This window comes from Electrona antarctica (genome assembly GCF_951216825.1).
Source record: "Electrona antarctica genome assembly, chromosome: 24".
Lineage (NCBI taxonomy): Eukaryota > Metazoa > Chordata > Actinopteri > Myctophiformes > Myctophidae > Electrona > Electrona antarctica.
In genome coordinates, this window is record NC_136803.1 from 28,989,415 (window position 1) to 29,009,580 (window position 20,166).

Consider the following 20,166-nt stretch of genomic DNA (forward strand, 5'->3'; position numbering starts at 1 on the left):
TGACAATTTCGTCAACAAATAAAAACTAGACTAAAATGTTAGGAAGGGACTATAGTGGACAATAGATCCAGTATAAGTCATTTTACAATTGGTTGCATGCTGAAAATAGCAGATCTACAAGCTCACAACGCGTCGCAGTGCGGCGCGTTGTGAGCTTGTAGGCTATTTTACTTTTGATACTTGTCCAGATGTATGTAGACGTATGTAGATGATGCTGTTGTACTTGCCCATGGTAAAAGCTATGCAGATGTGTCAATAATTTTAACTTCAGCCCTGACAAGCATTCAAGACTGGCTTATAGAGTTGTGTTGGAGTCCTCAAATGTGTTTCTGGGTGGAGAGGAACTTGAACTTGTCCCAGAGTTCAAGTACCTCGGAGTCATATTAGACTCAACCCTAACCTTTAAAAAACATTGTTTTGACACTTCCTCCGGCCATGTGGATTTCACAACCTATTTTGGGCGGGAACCCCTTTTGGTGTTTTAAGCATTATGTTATACTTTAGCTATTGAAAAATAGCAGACCTACAAGCTCATAGCGCGGCACCGAGTGCCGCGCTACGAGCTTATTGTTCTGCTATTTTTGAAAAATCGTGAAAATGTGGCGCAAATCTTTGAATATATATTCTTTCAGAGCGAACGCTTTTAACTCAAATCTTTGCTTCTGGGGGGGGGGGGGGGGGGGGTCCCTGAAACAACATATTTTCAGATGGGGGTCGGCGGCCAATTACATATATTTTTGGTGGTCCTTGACATGAAAATGTTTGAGAACGACTGACACAGAAACATGTTTTTTTTTAAGAAAACCGTCAGGATTTTAGAAGGTATGTGTAGAATCGTCCTCGGGTCTAAATGGGTTAAAGCTTTTGGCACAGATCTGCTTGCGGCAGAAATTGATTATAACACATGAAGACCCCCCTCGAAAAAAAGATGAGGCCTGAAAACGTGTGCCTCTCTCTGAACATAACAGGACCATACTGGGGACAAACATGTCCCAGTAAAATGAGAGAGAGAGAGAGAGAGAGAGAAGCCAACAGGGTGTTCTGTTCTCATTACTGGAAGGGGGACTAGTAGTGTTCACAGCACTGCCCACGTGTGACTCACAACACGTGCATATGGCACCACAATCGTCGATGGCGGGTGGAAACCTTTTATGTCCAAAATTATTTTTTATTAGGGGAAAAACTATTGAAATAGTGAAAATAGACGATCTAAACATTATCTACACCCGTGCGACGGGTTGCTATTTATTACTACTTTTGAGTATTTTGTATAAGGTAGGGTATTCATTTATGGAAACAAAAGAAAAAGCTATGTTTCTATGTCAGTCGTTCTTCGATTTTTCAAAAATAGCAGACCTACAAGCTCATAGCGCGCCACTCGGTGGCGCGTTGAGCTTGTAGATCTGCTATTTTTCAATAGCTAAAGCATAACATAATGCTAACACCAAAAGGGATTCCCGCCCAAAATGGGATAAATATGTGAGGTTTCTGCCTGAGTAACAATATATAAAAGTATAAATATAAGACAGTCAAGGAGTTGAGTACAGTTGAGTTTGAGTCCACTGCTGCTGTTATATTTCACTGTATATTTCATGTGCATGGGATTTAGCTTTTTTTTTTTTCAGTAAACACTTTTTTAATTTCCCAATGAATCATACATGTGGCTCAGAAATCAATTAACATTATGGTAATTATACTTAATTAGCAGTACTGTGAATCGTCCACAGTCGGACTAGTGCATCACCAAATGTATACCACGTGACAGTCACAGACTTTTGTCTCATTGAATTGTATAATGATTGATTTTTCTACGTATTTTGTTCCCTGCTCCAGTTTTCTTGGCTCTGTGTTTCTTCTGTTCAGCTCTCAGCTGTATCTCATTTGTAATCACCTCTCCATGTGTATACACAGTCTTTGCACGTTTTATTTGGTCTGAGATGTTCTCGTGTCTTATTTGTTCACCTGTGTTTATGTGTCTTAACCCATTCTCGGGGCGGGAGGGAACCCCTTTTGGTGTTTTAAATTCTCTGTATTATGTCATACTTTAGCTATTGAAAAATAGCAGATCTACAAGCTCATAGCTCAAGCTCATAAGCTATGATGACTAAAACTAAGACTAAATATACTGACAATTTCGTCAACAAATAAAAACTAGACAAATGTTAGGAAGGAACTAGTGGACAAGAGATCCAGTATAAGTCATTTTACAATTAGTTGCATTCTGAAAATAGACGATCTACAAGCTCACGACGCGTATTTTCAGCAATTGAAAAAAAGTCATTACGACGGCAAAATACATTTTGTCATCAACTGTAGATTTAGTCGACTAAAATCTTATGATATTTAGTCGACTAAAACTAGACTAACACTAAAACATTCCAGGTGACTAAAATGTGACTAAAACTAAATTAAAACTATATTCAAGAGACTATGACTAAAAATTGCTGCCAAAAACAACACTGGTGGTCAACAGGTTATGGACGTTTGTATCAATCTTTTCTCCTGGGGCTCTAGACCTTCAAAATCAATCCGTTCTTTAAAATTAACCCGTTCAAACCTGGAAAGCATCTGTGTCATCTAGTATTTTTTGTGTTGGCTATTAAAAAATAGCAGATGTACAACAAGCTATTTTTTTAACATTAAAAAAAATGAATTTTTAAAATATTGACGACAAAAAACAAACATGACGCTGCTCAACACTGCCACTTTAGGTCACCCAGCGGTATTGCAGCTGTTTCGTGCTCAGACAGACAGACATACATACAGACATAAACACACATACACACTCATAGGGCTTCACTCACACCATTCGATCTAGCATACAACATTGATGCATGCTAGATGTAAAGAAAGGGTTTGTTTACATCTTGCCCCAATGCATTTCCAATGGAAGTCACATGGTTTGACACAACATTTGTGTTGTACGGCTTTCGGCTGTGTTTCGACTCCCCCCTCCCCCTCATACAACAAAAATGTCGTGTCAAACCATGTGACTCCCATTGGAAATGCATTGGGGCAAGATGTAAACAAACCCTTTCTTTACATCTAGCATGCATCAATGTTGTTGTGAGCTTGCATAAGTCAATAAGTCTCATGCATCAGCTATACATCAATCTGTTGTGAAGGTGTGAGTCAGGCCTAGGAGCGGTTGGCACCACTCAAAAAAACCCAACAACAACCCTGAAGATGCCATGAAAAGTTCATTGCGTCGAATTAGGATCTCGAGCCCAGTTTCCAAGGCAAGTCGGTTTTCACAACCCCGGCGTACTGAAATGAATGGAATCTAATGGGGGCTTCCTCGAAAACCTAACGAACCCTGACATGTTTTGGAAAACAGTTGGCAGCATAGTGCCACGGATACTGTGTGAGTCACGGGGCAGTGGGGTAAACAGCTCGCCAGAGCAGCAGCAGTATGGTCCCTGCCACAACACGAGCCCGAGGGTCCCTATTAATAGGCAAACAAACATACGGGCGAAAACAGACCAGCCAGAGAGAGATTTGGGGGGGGGGGGAGAAGGAGGCCCAAGGACAGAGCCTTGGGCCGCCAGTCAACCAAGTATGTGTATATGTGCATGTATGTATTTTTGCATGGTGGAAAGGATCGTATACAGTACAATATATAGATATCTTTTTCTGTTCTTTTTCTGTTCTCGTGACATCACGTGACATCATGGAGACCCTTAAAGGACCACTTCACCACTTTTCAACTTCTCTTCCTATAATTGGTCCTAACTAATGTTCATGATAAAGTACCACCATTTTTTCCTACTCAGTCTGTGTCTCATAGGAAGGCTGTGGGCAGTTCAGAAACCCGTCCACCAGTGACATCATCGATGGTGAATCCAAGCTAATAGAAACGGCAGGCTTTCTTTTCCTGAAAAGTTGCAATGCAAAAGTTGAAGCCATCGTTCTCACGATAATACAAATCTAAATATATTTTAAAACAAATCTTGTTTAAAAAAAAATCTGCCTAATGATGATGTCACTGGTGGACGGGTGTCCGAACTGCCCAAAGCCCTCCTATGAGACACAGACTGAGTAGGAAAAAATGGTGGTGTTTTATCATGAACATTAGTGAGGACCAATTATATGAAGAGATGTTGAAAAGTGGTGAAGTGGTCCTTTAAGGCCTATTCATAGTCTGAATTTTCGGTGGTGAGGTGACCACCGCTCCGGTGGTGAGGTGACCACCGGTGGTAGGTGACCACCGCTCTGGTGGTGAGGTGACCACCGCTCCGGTGGTGAGGTGACCACCGCTCCGGTGGTGAGGTGACCACCGGTGGTAGGTGACCACCGCTCCGGTGGTGAGGTGACCACCGCTCCGGTGGTGAGGTGACCACCGCTCCGGTGAAATAACGTTGAGCGGTGGTGAGTAAAAACAGAGAGAAGGGCTGGGGGGCGGTGGCGGGGTGGTTTGCTCTTCACCGCGGCTCGTGACGTCATGTTGTAGTTCGGTGGTCACCTCACCACAGAAAATCCAGACTATGAATAACGCTTTAGATCTCCATATAATGCGATGCGAGTCACACTTGCAAATGAACCAAGTTGGTATACAACACATGGATTGATCTATATGCGGAGCTGACTATCATCACCTGCAGCTCCATATATGAAGATCCACGACACTTGAGTGACCTCATCAAACCCTGCAGATAATAGCCATGCATGGTTTGACGTACTACAGATCTGCATATATGGAGCCGGCCATAAGCAACTTAATATAGTTGAACTCCTATAAAACGTGGTATTCTCGACAGGTAAACGCCACGTTGCGTGTGTGCGTGCGTGCGTGCGCAACGTGGCGTTTTACCTGTCGAGAATACCACATTTTTGGAGACCAGCTTGTAGTCGACGATGGAGAACTGTGGCAGCTCGATGCGCGTCACCCCCGTCACCGCCGTCTCCCCTCCCTTCCAGTAGAACTCGATGTCATCTGTGGTGTAGCCATCTGTAGCGGGACACACGTGCGCACACACACACAGGCAGTGCAGACACACACACACACGCACGGGCAAGCACGCGCACACACACACGCAGAAATGTAACCATCTGCCATACATTGGAGAGTGTTGCTGATCAACCAACTGGAGCATCATTAGGGATGGGAAGAAGGAAAAAAAGGAAACATGTTTGAAGTTGTGAGAGAGAGAGCGATAGAGAGAGAGAACGAGAGAGAGCGAGAGAGAGAGAGCCATGAAAAGCAAGTCACTTAACAGATTCACTGAGTTCACTCAAATGTTAAGAAATAGTGCCTCGTGCCCCCGAATGACGCATGCATGTGAATAAGCTCCAGTCCAGTTGAAACATAGGGGCACGCCCCATTCGCTCATGCACGTCAACTGTATAGGGTTCAATCGGAGCTTATTGCGTCTTTCGTGCAAGAGTTTCGCCCCGGAAGTTTATTTTGGTAACTTCTTTCAGCGTATTTTGGTAGAAGACTATCTAAATGATAATACGAGCACTGTGTTTTGGACTTTATGGACATCTTTTTTTTTATATAGTTTTGCTGGTCTCGGATTAATTCCATTCGTTTTTCTTCTTTTTTTTTTACTCACCGCTAAGAAATGTTGTACAAACGGAAATGATCTGTGACTGAAAGACATCACAGGATAATCGTCGTAATTTCTTGTGTGAACTACTCCTTTTAGTCTTGTTTTAGTTGAATTTTAGTAGCATTCGATTTTAGTCCATTAAATGTACACATTTTACTTTTGGCAGGTGTTGCAAATCATGGCATCGTAATGCCTGATTTTTTGGTTGGCTAACCGAAAATAGCCGGTCTACAAGCTACGCGTTGTGAGAGTGTAGATCGGCTATTTTTGAAGTGTGACGTCTACTCAAAGCCAAACATACATTTACTTGTCTTAGTTCTACTAGATCTCTTCTCCACTATAGTTCCCCCCCCCCTCACATTGTGTTGTTTTATATTTATTGACGGAATTGATAATTGCGACCGCTAGGTCACAATTACTATTAAAACAAGCAGTAACGCTGTAACACATCACGCTCTTCATGTAATGCTGCTGCTGCACACACACACACACACACACAACACACCGTTGCACACGCCACACACAACACACAGGGGCAGGTTTAATTTAGCTTTTGTTTAGTTTTCGTCAGTGAAAAAAGGTAGGTTGCTCATCAAGACCATGCAATGGAGCCTACTGGCTGCGATTAGGAATCGCGGAAGTGAAATTACTGGCGCCGTAGCGAAAACATTGTGAAACTGACTTAAGTGGCCGGTTAAGACTGAGGTTAGGGTCAGGGGACTTACGTGGCAGGTTAAGACTGAGGTTAGGGTTAGGGGACTTACGTGGCCGGTTAAGACTGAGGTTAGGGTCAGGGGACTTACATGGCCGGTTAAGACTGAGGTTAGGGTCAGGGGACTTACGTGGCCGGTTAAGACTGAGGTTAGGGTCAGGGGACTTACGTGGCCGGTTAAGACTGAGGTTAGTGTCAGGGGACTTACGTGATTTAGGCTTAGGGATAGTTGGACAACGTGACCAACGCCACTGCGGACAATGGCTGACAACAACAACAACAACAACAAAAACAACGTCTCCACTCCAGTAGAGCCTACTGGTGCCATGAAATGGGCCTGATAAGTAATGCTACTGGTTGATATTGATAACACTCAAATCCAGTATAAGCAGCCTTGAGAAAGATATGGCTCGGGAGATGCGGTTACATTATTTATGGTATATTGGTGGATGTATGGGCGCACAGCAGCGCCGCACACACACGTCACACACACACACACACACACACACACACACACACACACACACACACACACACACACACACACACACACACACACACACACACACACGTCACGGGCCCTAAAGGCATTAGAGAGCCCCTCTACTACTCACAGCTTTCAATCTCCAGGGTGCAGTTCTGCTCGTCCAGGGGATACCTGCGGAGGTCCATCATGCACGCCGCGGTGGTGGTGATCCTGAGAGAAGGGAGACAACGGGCGCATTACGGTTGATGTATGTATGGAGGGGAAGGGAGAATGAGGGTAAAGCGGAAAGTGGGGGTGGGGGGGATTTCATTTTCCTTGTGGTAAGGGAAGAAAGAAGTTGGGAGGATCAATCAATTATATACTGTATATATGTACTGTATGTAGCAGTGATTCAGAGCCTCTGCCTTATGGCCTCAAAAGTCTAATATCTCCCCTGGTCCAGAGGGATATCCCTTTGGTCTAGTGGTTAAGATGTTGGACTTTCACGCGGGAGGCCTGAGTTTGAATCCCGGGCGTTACATATATATATATATATATATATTTTTTTTAGACCTGAGGTCGATCCTACAAAATGCCTTCTAAATCAGTAGTTCTCAAACTTTGTTGCGCTAAGGAATCCCCAAATTTATATATTTGGATCCTCGTCTGAAAATGTCTTGTGCCAGGGAGGGACCCCCGAGATCTTTGCTTTAAAAATGTCGAAATTATTGAACATTTTCAAGACTAAAAATAGGAGATGTATACAAGCTTGCAGCGCGTCACTTCGTTCGTGTCGTGCTGCGAGCTTTACATCTGCTAGTATATCTGCTATATTTGGAAACCGCTGTTCTATACCACTGTTCTAAGATTTCTGAAAAACGTATGTTTTTTTTTATATTGTTGCTGTCGGGAGGAAACCTCATAACTCCATTTTTGAGGTTTTTGATTTTTTTTCTGGCATAAATCAGTGCTATTGAACACCCTTTACGTCTGTGTGCTGTTTCGAAAATGTTGAATCAATGGAAAGTAGTAAGTAGTGCTTTGGACAAAACCTCTTAACTCCATTGGACCCTCGAAATGTCTGCTAAAGCAACTAACTCCACCACCTCTCCCCCTCTCGTGGAAGTAATTGACAATACATAAAGTTACAACACCAACTATGGTGAGGCAGTATTGCTTTGTTTTAAAAAAATATAAGGTTTAATTAATTTCCTGAAAAATTTATATTTTTCATTTCCTGAAAAATGAACATATTGGAGTTATGAGGTTTCCTCCCGACAGCAGAGACATATCAAATCTAAAATGACACATAGATACGTTCTCAGTTTTAATAGGTTAAGCAGGAAGCTGGGGAATACACTACTTAAAAAAACAGGAAGGCCTTTCAGAGGCCATTAACGTGGTAAAGCATTACGGTGATGCCGTTTAACTTTTAGCATCTGTATCACCTTTGGGGGAAGAGACACTAAATGCTCCATTAGTCTCCACTCCGAGGTCTGGAAGGATATCCGATGTCTGGAGATGAGGCTATTGGTCCTTGTAACATGACACTCTCTCCCCAATGCAGGTAAAGGTGAAATGCAGGCCATGTAATAACTTAAGTTACTTCTCCACATATAGTATTATGAATCCGGAAAAATTGCATGGAGGAGAAAAAACTTCTGTAAAGTGGCGTGCACATGACATTTTTAGAGGGGCAGGTGCTCAAGTGAAAAAAGGGCACCTTGTGCAGCACGTGGAACCGGCCCGGTTGCCTTAACAGTGTGAGATTTATAGATCTTTGGGGCCTAAATAATATATCGGAAGCTTTTTTATCAATTGATCAATGTCACCATGGTCCACTATACTGTAGTGTACACTTGTCCAGAGGGAAAAGGGCAGGGCGGTGCTCTAGCACACCCCCTAGTGTCTATCTGCGCACGCCTACTGTAGCTTTGTTTTCTCATATTGCTCAGCTCTCCCCGATGCGTGGGTTATGTAATAATTCACATCACTGTCATATATGTTATCTTCCTTTTTATATTCTTCTTCTGATCTCTCGTGTGCGTTACGCCCACTTGCTAGTCAGACCAAAGGGAAGGCCTATACACGACCTCTCGCAGTATGGATCTTTGCTGCGCCGCGTTGCATAAAGAAACAGGCGATGAATGCACAGCCTTTTTTTTAAGCCATTCAGGCCTGACGTCGAAATTTAAAAAAATGTCTTCTAAATCATGACAATTTTCTGAAAGATTTGAGGGACATTTTAACGATTTTTCAAAAATAGTAGACCTACAAGTTCATGAGCTTGTAGATCTGCTATTTTTCAATAGCTAAATTATAACATAATGTATGCAACACCAAAAGGGGTTCCCGACCTGTAATGTAATCATGTCAAGACTGTGGTGTACTCGTTTTGTCTTTTTTTTTGTGTTTGTTTGTTTTTTGTCTGTGCATTGTAATGTCCGTATTGTGGTTCTTGTTGTTTTCCTATGTTATGTTGAAAAAAGAAAAATGTATGGTTCTATATACATTGAATTGTGATTGAACAGTTGTGAAATCTCAGAGCCTCAATAAAAAAAGAAAAAGAAATAAAAAAAGGGGTTCCCGCTCAAAATGGGTTAACGTGCATGCACGACTACAGCCTTCTCACACACAGCGCACGCACGCGCACGCAACGCAAACACATGGGAGTTTTGCTGTGCAATCTAATAATTCATAGCGACTATATCCATATTCATGGTTCATGCTTACTCGTCTGAACCGTCCTGCCTCGAACATCAATGGAGATTCGAAACAAGGTCATCATGAAACGAGAATCAAACCACTGCTGCCAGCTATACTGGTGTGTCTACTGTAGTATGCACACATCATGAATTCATCTTCTGGGGTGCTGCTATACACTAGTGTTGATTTCGTCGACTTAAAACAAAGACGACAATTGTTCGTCGACTACCTTTTTTCACTGACGAAAACTAAATGGAAAACTAAATAAAAACTAAGCTATGATGACTAAAATTAAAACAAATAAAAACTAGACTAAAATGTTAGGAAGGGACTATAGTGGACAAGAGATCCAGTATAAGTCATTTTACAATTGGTTGCATGCTGAAAATAGCCGATCTACAAGCTCACAACGTGTTGTGAGCTTGCCAAAATTCCCGCCAGCCAAAATCCATTTTAGTCGACTAAATCTGCTGTAGATTTAGTCGACTAAAATCTTATGACATTTAGCCGGTTTGGCAGCCTAGGGGCCAGTAGGCCTCAGTGTTGTTTTTGGCAGCACATTTAGATTTTAGTTTTAGTAATAGTCTCTTAAATTTCACATAGTCACCTGGAATGTTTTAGTGTTAGTCTAGTTTTAGTCAACTAAATATCATAAGATTTTAGTCGACTAAATCTACAGTTGATTTAGTCGACTAAAATGTATTTCGGTGGGCCTCGATGCCGTCATAATGACTGTTTTTCCTCTTGCTGAAAATAGCCGATCTACAAGCTCACAACGTGCCGCGCTGCGCCACGCTGTGAGCTTGTAGATCGGCTATTTGCAGCATGTAACCAAGTGTAAAATGACTTATACTGGATCTCTTGTCCACTAGTCCCTTCCTAACATTTGAGTCTAGTTTTTATCTGCTGACGAAATTGTCAGTATATTTAGTCTTAGTTTTAGTCAGTGAAAAAAGGTAGTCGACGAACATTTTTCGCCGTAGTTTTAGTCGACGAAAACAACACTGCACAGATAGAGCCCATTCATAGACTCATGCACACCTGAGGCCGTAGAGGACCGTGCCGTCCGGATGCAGCCGGATCATGCGGTTCTTGACGGTGACGCCGTGGACGAAGGACTTCTTGTCGTTGAGGAAGTAGGTGTCGGGCACCCAGAGCGCGTCGGCCACCCGGTTGTCCAGCGTCAGGTTGAGGGGGATGCCGGTGTACGCCAGACGCTTGTCCCTCCAGTACTGCTGGAAGTACATGGTCAATGTGTAGTCCTAGAGAGAGAGAGAGAGAGAGAGAGAGAGAGAGAGAGAGAGAGAGAGAGAGAGAGAGAGAGAGAGAGAGAGAGAGAGAGAGAGAGAGTTATGTAGTCCTCTGTCATGGTTCCTTGGAGAGGATCTACTGTGACTAGATTTGACTGAGAGCCTGCCATCGCGCAAATTCCAGCTTTTAATGGCACAGGCAGACTCTTCACATACTAGAGCATGTCTGAAATAAGTGTCAGAGCTGAAATGTAGCTAGGTGTAATGTTAGAGACCACAGAAGTGAACCTTTCAAGCCTGTTTTCTCAACTCGCTGTTTCTCTGCAAGACATTACTCTATAAGCCACATCTCCAAAACTGGTGGGTCAAACTGAACAAACAATATGTCAATTTGAAACTATGATTCCCTGCTTTCACATGACATGAAAAAACGAAAATTCAAAAATCAAATCAAATTCAATCAAATTTGGTCACTACTGTACACTCGCTTGGAAAGGAGCCAGCTTAGGTGGTTCGGGCATCTGGTAAGGATGCCTCTTGAGCGTCTCCCTATAGGAAGTCCTCGATGCACGTCCCACTGGGAGGAGACTCCCGGGCAGACCAAAAATGTTAAATTTAAATTTTTAATTATCTGTTTTTATTGTATACATTTTTGTGTGGACCCCAGGAAGACTATAGCGACCACTTTGTGGAAGCTAATGGGGGATCCCAATAAAGAAAGAATGAACAAAGGATCAGATGGAGGGATTTTATGTCTCCAAAATGGTCTGGGAACGCCCTCGGGATCCCCCACAATGAAGTTACTAATGTTGCTGTGGAGAGGGAAGTCTGGAGCTCTCTGGTGGAGCTGTTGCCCCCGCGACCCGACTACGGGAAAAGCGGTTGAAGATGGATGGATGGATTATGTCATGGATGAATAGGGACGGACGGGCGGACGGACGGACGGACGGACCGTCCGTCCAAACAGACAGACAGACAGACAGACAGACAGACAGACAGACAGACAGACAGACAGACACTTTGGTAGCTGTCAGAGAGGGGAGGGAGGAGGGGGGGATCTGCAGATTCTACCAAGTATGCGGATGCAGAGTCAATTCAGAGAAAATAGGGTTTTTTGTCGGGCCGTAAACAACGAAGACAAACAACGAAGACAAACAGGTCAGGAGGGGCTGAGCAAGGTGTTGGCTAGCAACGGCTGTTTCCAAAAAAAATGGATTTTAGCGATCCCGTCCGGGAAAAGTGACCCATAGTTCAATTGAAAAGCATTATTTTTAACATTATTTATAAAAGGCTTTCGGGGGTGGAATCCATGGAGTGGGTGAAGTGAAACTTTTACCATGCAGTCAATAATTATTATACCAAATTGAACTTTTGTTTTATTGGGAAAAAGTTGCACGGTATAACTTATAGGCTTCATTTCCATTTTCCAATCTCAAATATTTGACTCATCGACCTATTTTGTTCCCTTTTTTGTTTTTTTGTCATCAACAGCACATCCTGCTCTAGCTGAATAGAGTGCAGGCCAACTGTTTCACGTATGCAGCGCAGCCAACATTATGTGAATAACTGTTGCTCTCAATTCCTGGTATATAGTGTTTGTAACGCTCCCCGTGGCACATGACTCACAACACGGCCCCAGTAGAGACAACATGTGTGCTTCTATCACACGACTCGCAGTAACAAGCCGAGAGGGTCACATGCACTCAGACAAACGCACAAACCGGTCGTCTTACATGACGAACGTTTCGGCTATCCAGCCTTCGTCGTAGACAAAGGCTGGATAGCCGAAACGTTTGTCATGTACGGCACGAGTTCAGGCCGCGACTGCTAAAAGGTTAACTCCCTGACCTTTAAATGGAGTCGTGGCATTGTAACAGAGAGGTCCTCCTGTTACTTGATACTTTGCACAAACATGTCAATTGTAACCTTTTATGTATTGGTTGATTAATTGCATAGCATAATGAGCACTTTGGTATCTGCATATGCAGGGCGTACTTTGCACATTGTGTAGTTTGCACAGTAAAGAAATACATTCATGATTTTAACGTTGATTACATTTAATTGGACCTTTTTAAGTTGTTCCCTGTCTAGCTGAGCTGGCTGGCCACTTGATTTACTGATTAATTCCACCTGTGGAGACAGAATGTTTGGTGATAATCTGGCGAGTGCAATATGTGTAATATACTATATGTGTGCAATAGAGACCAAGTGAAATGTGTATGAGAGGTGCAATATGGATACGGGTAATGCTAAGTGATGGTTGAAAGGTTAACATGTACCATGTTGGGCTGTTCTCAGTGTGAGCACATAGAGGTGTCAAGGCGCGGCAAAAATCCGCTCGTGGCAGGGGTCTCTTCCTGGTTTTTAGACAGCTAGTGGATGGAAATGAAGCTCCACCCACGCCACCCACCAAGATGACAAAAGCCGCGAGCGGATTTTTGCCGCACCTTGACGCCTGTATGTGCTTACACTGTCTGTTTGCAGTGGGCTGGACCAGAGCCTTAGATCTAGACAGAGTTACGCAAACTGCGTTCACTTCATGGGGCCAGTCCAATGGCCGCTCTCCTACATAGACTATGCATTGAGCGTGGGGACAACAAACTGGGCCAAGTCCTGGACCGGAAGTAGGCAGAAATGCATTGGACTCAGGCAACAGCCCAGCTTTAATGATCTTAAATCCCTTTATTTGAAATTGTTTTGTAGTAATAGTACAACATAAACATTAAAGAGACTTTAGTTGTTACTGTACAATACTTTAAAACAGTTGTCATGTTGCACACATGCTTAAAATAGCTCTTGTTTGCGCCCTCGTTGAAAACAATGTATTTCCAACTCAGGCTCAGTTCAGGCTCCAAGAACATCGCTCGAGCGCTCGGTTTCTGCCCCGTCAATATCGCAACTCTTCTATTACATGGCTCTGGGCTGGACTAAGTCAGAATGGCAAAATGTCGTAAAATGCCTCATTCCCACAGGCATTATTAAAACAGACCCTGGAACAGTTTATTAAATAGAACAGACCCCATTCCACCCCCTGCATAACAAGACAATTAAGGGACTGAAATTGAATCTAGAGAATCAAGAATCAAAAGGTCTCATTCATAGAGGCACAAGCAGCGAAAATGTCAGAATATTATAGTCTTATGTAGACCTATAAAACAGTCATGGATTCATCTCTCAACACCTGTCAACCAAGGGGCCAGTGAGGCTATTCAACGTTGAAGCTCTGGGCCCTAGTGGTAGGAGGAGGGACTACAGGCGGACCCGTGGATTCATGACCGGGAAACCCCCGTGCAGCTGGGCTTTAACATTGAGCGCTCGGTTGCACTGCCGCATTTGACCACCAAAATTTGGTGGTCAAATGCGGAAGTAGACGTTCTGAGACGGTACTTCCGGCAGTCTTCCGGGTGCTTCAAAACGCCACTGAGCAACTTCCACTGACATGAATAGCTGGGGGGGCGGAGCTTCGCGCCAGTTCAGTCTCTATCCTTTTATATACTCTATGCTGTCAACACACAGAAGCCCCTGGGAGGAAGTGGACTAAGACAGGGGAGGAGCCAAACCAAGTTCCTGTTTCTACACAAAAGCAGGTAAGTGGCAAAAACAAAGGGAATTTGGTTTGTCCTTTTCTTTTACAGAATGGGTTCCCAAATTGTATAATAGATTATAGGCCTAGAAATAGATCATTTGTGACCAGATATAATTGAGAGCCTGTCATCGTGCAACCTCCAGCTTTTCGCCAGAGGAGATTTTTTTTTATTTATCTTTTATCGTAAATGAGTCAATAGCACATGCAGGCAGACTCTTCGCATACTATAGAGCATGTCTGAAATAAATGAGCTGAAATCGACGATGTAAATATGAAATAAATGCTTAAACATGTAGCTATAGGTGTAATATTTGAGACCACAGAAGTGAACATTTCAAGCCTGTTTTCTCAACTCGCTGTTTTCCGCAAGACATTACTCTACAAGCCACCTGTGGTCAAACTGAACAACCAATATGTCAATTTGAAGCTATACGATTCCCTGCTTTCACATGCCATGAAAAAATGAAAAAAAAAAATAATCAGGCTCCCATTCACGCCCCGTGGGTCACATTTCATCTAAACTTGCATCCGTTTTCCTCATCCGCCACCGTTTTCTTTTCTTTTTTTTCACACACACCATCCCCGCTAGCTGAATAGAGTGCACGCCAACTGATTTCACACAGCACAGCCAAATAATGTGAGGAACTGTTGCTCTCACTTCCTGGTATAGCGTGAACCACACAGTGCTGTGGCACTGGGCCTGTGCTGACTCACCCAGCCCCACAGAGACAAAGTGCTGGGAAATGTGCTCCCTTATTTACTCATTTACCCTCCTTTCCAGTAAAGCCTATATCTTCCAGACATTGGGCTCTATTGCACACACGCCATTTTGGAAAGAACTTAATTGGGCCCCTTCCCTGTATATACTTCCTTCACAGGTACTGTACCGCTGATACTAATGAAGGCTCTGTTCCATTCTGGTCAAACCGAGTCAGGGTGCTGCTATTGTGCGTGTTGGCTCACTCAAAGTGTCCTTGAGTGGGTTCCAAATGGCCCCGTACGGGTGTGTAAATCCGTTATGGGTTATGGCGGTCCTTGAAATTCAAAGGTTTGAGAACCACTGCACACTAAATGGAACAGAGCCTTAATTAGTATCATCAGCAACACCTGTGAAGGAAGTAGGGAAGCGGCTATTGTGTGCGTGTTGGCTCCAAGGGGGCAGGCAGGCTTTCCAACGTTGAGGCGCTCGGCCCTAGTGGTAGGAGGAGGGACTACAGGCGGACCCGTGGATTCATGACCGGGAAACCCCGTGCAGCTGGGCTTTAACATTGAGCGCTCGGTTGCACTTCTGCATTTGACCACCAAAATTTGGTGGTCAAATGCGGAAGTAGACCTTCTGAGACGGTACTTCCGGCAGTCTTCCGGGTGCTTCAAAACGCCACTGAGCAACTTCCACTGACATGAATAGCTGGGGGGGCGGAGCTTCGCGCCAGTTCAGTCTCTATCCTTTATATACTCTATGGTTGGCTCCCTGGAAACACTCTGCCACACCAGTGGGTCTCAAAGTGTCCTTGAGTGGGTTCCAAATGTCCCCGTATGGGTGTGTAACTCTGAGAGTGTACAAATGGAACCTAAGCTGGACCCGTAAGGGTCCATTTGCTTCCATTTGTGTGGATAATTTGTATTCCCTTTTTTTTTTTTACACAAATCTTCTCTTCATGGGGTCCCTGCATGGCACAAAACATACATGAAACAAATAATAAATCCAATACATTTTGGGCCACAAAAGGTTTGAGAACCACTGATATAAGTGGTTGACATAACTATATGTAAAATAAAAACTATACCCCAAAATGATATCCAAGTACAGAACTTGAGTAAGGTCAAGGTAAACTTTATTGTCCACAAGGGACCCCAGCTACTGCTGTTTCAAAACCATCGTTCAGCATCTTAGTTGATGCATGGTACAAACGATTTTAAATATGATGTACTTCCACTTTGGTTCTTTGTATCTTCTCCCAGAGGGCAGAAGTACAAACTCGCCATTTAAAACATGGGTAACATCACTGACAATGTTTTGAGCCTAGCCTGCTCATAAAAAGACTGCAGAGAGGAGTTGTCTTACAACGTAAACTAAGGAGTAAATGTCCTTAGTTTACATACATTCCACCCCTGGAAATCGTATGTGACACACAGCCATGGCAACCGGGAAGGTGAACTCGGTCGATTCTCGCGTGAAATTGATGTGAAGTGAAAGTGAAAGTGAGCACAGCGACACCGTGGAGAGCAGAGTTTAGTGCTCTCCGCCGCGCTCGTGTTGTCGGCCTATAGAAAATCTAATCTAACCCCCGGACGGCATGCAGCAACTAGATGTGACAACCAACGAGACAGTGGGGGGGAAAAAGTACTCACATTTCTTACTTAAAACCCATTTAGACCTGAGTTAAAAACATTCACTTTGAAAGAATATATATTCAAAGATTTGCGCCACATTTTTACGATTTTTCAAAAATAGCAGACCTACAAGCTCGTAGCGCGCCACTCGGTGGCGCGCTATGAGCTTGTAGATCTGCTATTTTTCAATAGCTAAATTATAACATAATGTTTAAAACACCAAAAGGGGTTCCCGCCCAAAATGGGTTAAATCATTTAGACCTGAGACCAGATTCTATAAATGTCTTCTAAATTCTGACAGTTTTCAGAAAAAACCCATGTTTCTATGTCAGTGGTTCTCAATCTATTTCATGTCAAGGACCCCCAGAATTATATGTAATTGGCTGCCGACCCCTATCTGAAAATATGTTGTTCCAGTGGGGACTCCCCAGAAGCAAAGATTTTAGTTTAAAACGCTCTGAAAGAATATGTTTTCAAAGATTTTTTTCACGATTATTTTCAAAAATAGCAGACCTACAAGCTAGTGCGGCACTCGGTGCCGCACTATGAGCTTGTAGATCTGTTATTTTTCATAATGCTTAAAACACCAACAGGGGTTCCCGCCCAGAATGGGTTAAATACTGCAACGTAGAAGTAAAAGTCTGGAATTTAAAAATTTACTTGAGTAAATATTGGTATCAAAATGTACTTAAAAGTACCAAAAGTACTTATGATGCAGAATAGCCGATCTTTCAAATCGGCTATTTTCAAATTGGCGGAAATAATGATCAAAATCTACAAAGTAACTAGTAACAATGTGTAAAAGAAACTGCCCTCTCCAGAGTCAGACCACAAATGCAGCATGGTGAAAATAACGCAAATGCCCCCTTTCTCCACGCCAGCAGCAGGATAAGAATTGCCATCTTTTCAAACTCTCCTGAACTTCAACGCGACACTTTGCGTCTGAAAGAATTTGTCCCCTGTGTAGAAATCCATGTCGTACGCCCCAGTAGGTAAAGAGTGCGGTGTTTTCGCGCCCCGAAAATAGCTGATCAGCTATTTTCGATATTTTTGGTCAAAAGTGCCCCTTTTTTTTAGGGAATTTCAGCCCCTGCCTTATAACATTCTCTGCACGCCCCTGCTGGTGGGGTAGGGTAGGGTGTACAGTAGTCAGTAGGGTGGGGTATATACAGTATAGGGTGGGGTATATACAGTAGTAGACAGTGAAGGGGAACAGTCGAACCGCAAGTGAATGAATCCCAGGGCCTTCCTTCCACACCACATAATCCACTTACCCCAAATAACAGTCCCACTGCCATCCTCTCTCTCTCTTTATCTGTCTCGCTCATTGACACTCTCTCTCTCTCTCTCTCTCTCTTTCTCTCTCTCTCTCTTGGTCTGACTGTGTGCTGACCTATCCGCACGCAACGCACGCACACACAGCCCTTCCCCTTCCTTCCTCTCTGTATCTCTCTCTCTCTCTCTCTCTCTCTCTCTCTCTCTCTCTCTCTCTCTCTCTCGGGGGGGCAAGCCATGATCCCCCCCCTCCTCCTCCTCGCCTCGTCCTCCCCCTCCTCTCTTTCCACTGTGGCGTAGAGAGCTGGAAGCGGACCATGCGAGGCTGTCACTGGCGGTGGCACACACACACACGGATGACTGTTGACGCCGGCGTTTTCTTTTTTTTTTTCACACTTACTCATGTAGGCTTTTCACACTTAGGCCAATGAAACCCGGGATTAACAAGGAAAAGGGACACGAAAATGGCCACCGAGACGAGATGTCCGAGCACAGATATATACACCCCCCGAAACGTTTGTTCGTTCGCCGCCTGTTGATGTTGTTGCGTAACTATAATAAACTGCGTCGTGTTTGTCCTCATCGCGCACCTCTTGGGGCATGCGATGCATGCTTATACCCATTTTGACCTGAGATCAGATTCTAAAAATGTCTTCTACATCCTGACAGTTTTCTGAAAAAGCTACGTTTCTATGTCAGTCGTCCTTCGATTTTTCAAAAATAGCAGACCTACAAGCTCGTAGCGCACCACTCGGTGGCGCGCTATGAGCTTGTAGATCTGCTATTTTTCAATAGCTATAAAGCATAACATAATGCTAACACCAAAAGGGGTTCCCGCCCAAAATGGGTTATATACGAGAGTGAAATGGCTTTTTGAGGGCGGCATTTTTTTTCTTCTTCTCCCACACGCAAAAAGGAATGATGGGGAATGTGAGCTGGAAACGAGACATTTGCCCTCTCTGGATGTGGGATTTGACCTTGTGATTCTCCTTGGCATTAGGCGACGTGCGCTGATTGTCTAGAGTAGATAATTGTAGCCACCTGTTAAGCCCTAACGTGCAGGGACGTGCACACATAGACATCAAAGGGGGCTTCAGCCCCTGCCCTTTTACCCGTCTGTAAAACAACATGCCCTCTCCAGACCACGAATGCATTTACTGTAGGGTGAAAGAAATACAAATGCCACCCCTTTCCACACCATGCCGGAAAAGGCAGCATTCAGGAGAATTGCTTTTCTTCCGAAGTCTCCTGAACGGGTGCAGTACTTGGTTTAGACAGTATTTGGTTTAGACTAGTCATTGGTTAGACCAGTCATTAGTCCTACAACTACAACCTATATCTCTAACCCTCACCCTAAACCTAACCTCCCACGGGGCAGCACACCTAAACCTAGCCTTAAGCTTAACCCATGTCTAACCATGTCTAACCAATGACTAGTCTAAACTAAGTATGCACCCCCTCCTGAACTTGAACACAGTATTTTGCGTTGAACACATTTGTTTAGAAATCCATGTCGTTACACACCGCATCTCCATAGCTAAAGAGTGCTGGGTTGCGCCCTGAAAATAGCTGATCAACAAGCTGTGTTGTGAGCTTGTAGATCTGCTATTTTTGCTATTTTTGCCCAAAAGTGCCCTCTTACGGGATTTCAGCCCCTGCCCCTCTAAGGGGCGATTCACACTATGGTCCCGGGTTCGCACTCGGGACCACTTGGCAGATGTTGTGGTAGTGTGAATGATGCGTACCGTTCCCGGGAGCGGATCGCCCAAACGTCCCCGGGACCGCATGAGGGGCGGGTCTCTGGACTGTTGAAGTGTATTCAGATACGGATCGTTCCAATGTGAAGGCATGCGTGCCTAAAGAAGGAAGTGGACTGTTTTTTTTAGAACGTGACATGATCTCTAGTCGACGAGCCAAGCGTCAACAAAAAAAACACACAGACGCTGCACGACGCGTAACACCAGCGCATTTCTCAACGCCGCCCGTCTCCTGTTGAATCTGCGTATACGCGCAGCACCGCAGTACGCACTGATCTTATTCTGCGGACTACACGTGGCTCTTGGGCTTTGCTTGGCGTAGTTTCCAAAGTAAAACAAAATAATAATAATAATGCTAAAGTAGAATCCATAGCAAACTAATATCAAACACGACACTGGAGCACAGAACTGACTGACACAGTGAATAGCAGGCAGGCTGACAGTGAAGTAGTATAACGGCAAAAGAGCCAAAGAGGCAATGCAGTGTGTCTGGATTTATTGGAGACAATGTCGCAGAGTTGATGGTCA

At 43.9% G+C, this 20,166-nt stretch overlaps 1 protein-coding gene across 1 annotated transcript in view; it reads right to left on the reverse strand.

Moving 5' to 3' along the window:
• The window catches only part of LOC306917422 (gamma-aminobutyric acid receptor subunit beta-3-like), a gene marked incomplete at its 3' end in the record, with an annotated part of 169,509 nt that overhangs the window by 43,381 nt on the left and 105,962 nt on the right, over positions 1 to 20,166 (reverse strand). The window contains exons 5-7 of the mRNA XM_079495647.1: positions 10,478 to 10,698; positions 6,879 to 6,961; positions 4,811 to 4,948 (exon numbers count right to left, since the gene is read on the reverse strand). Coding sequence (XP_079351773.1) covers positions 4,811 to 4,948; positions 6,879 to 6,961; positions 10,478 to 10,698 — 442 coding nt within the window. The remainder of the gene's footprint in view (positions 1 to 4,810; positions 4,949 to 6,878; positions 6,962 to 10,477; positions 10,699 to 20,166) is intronic.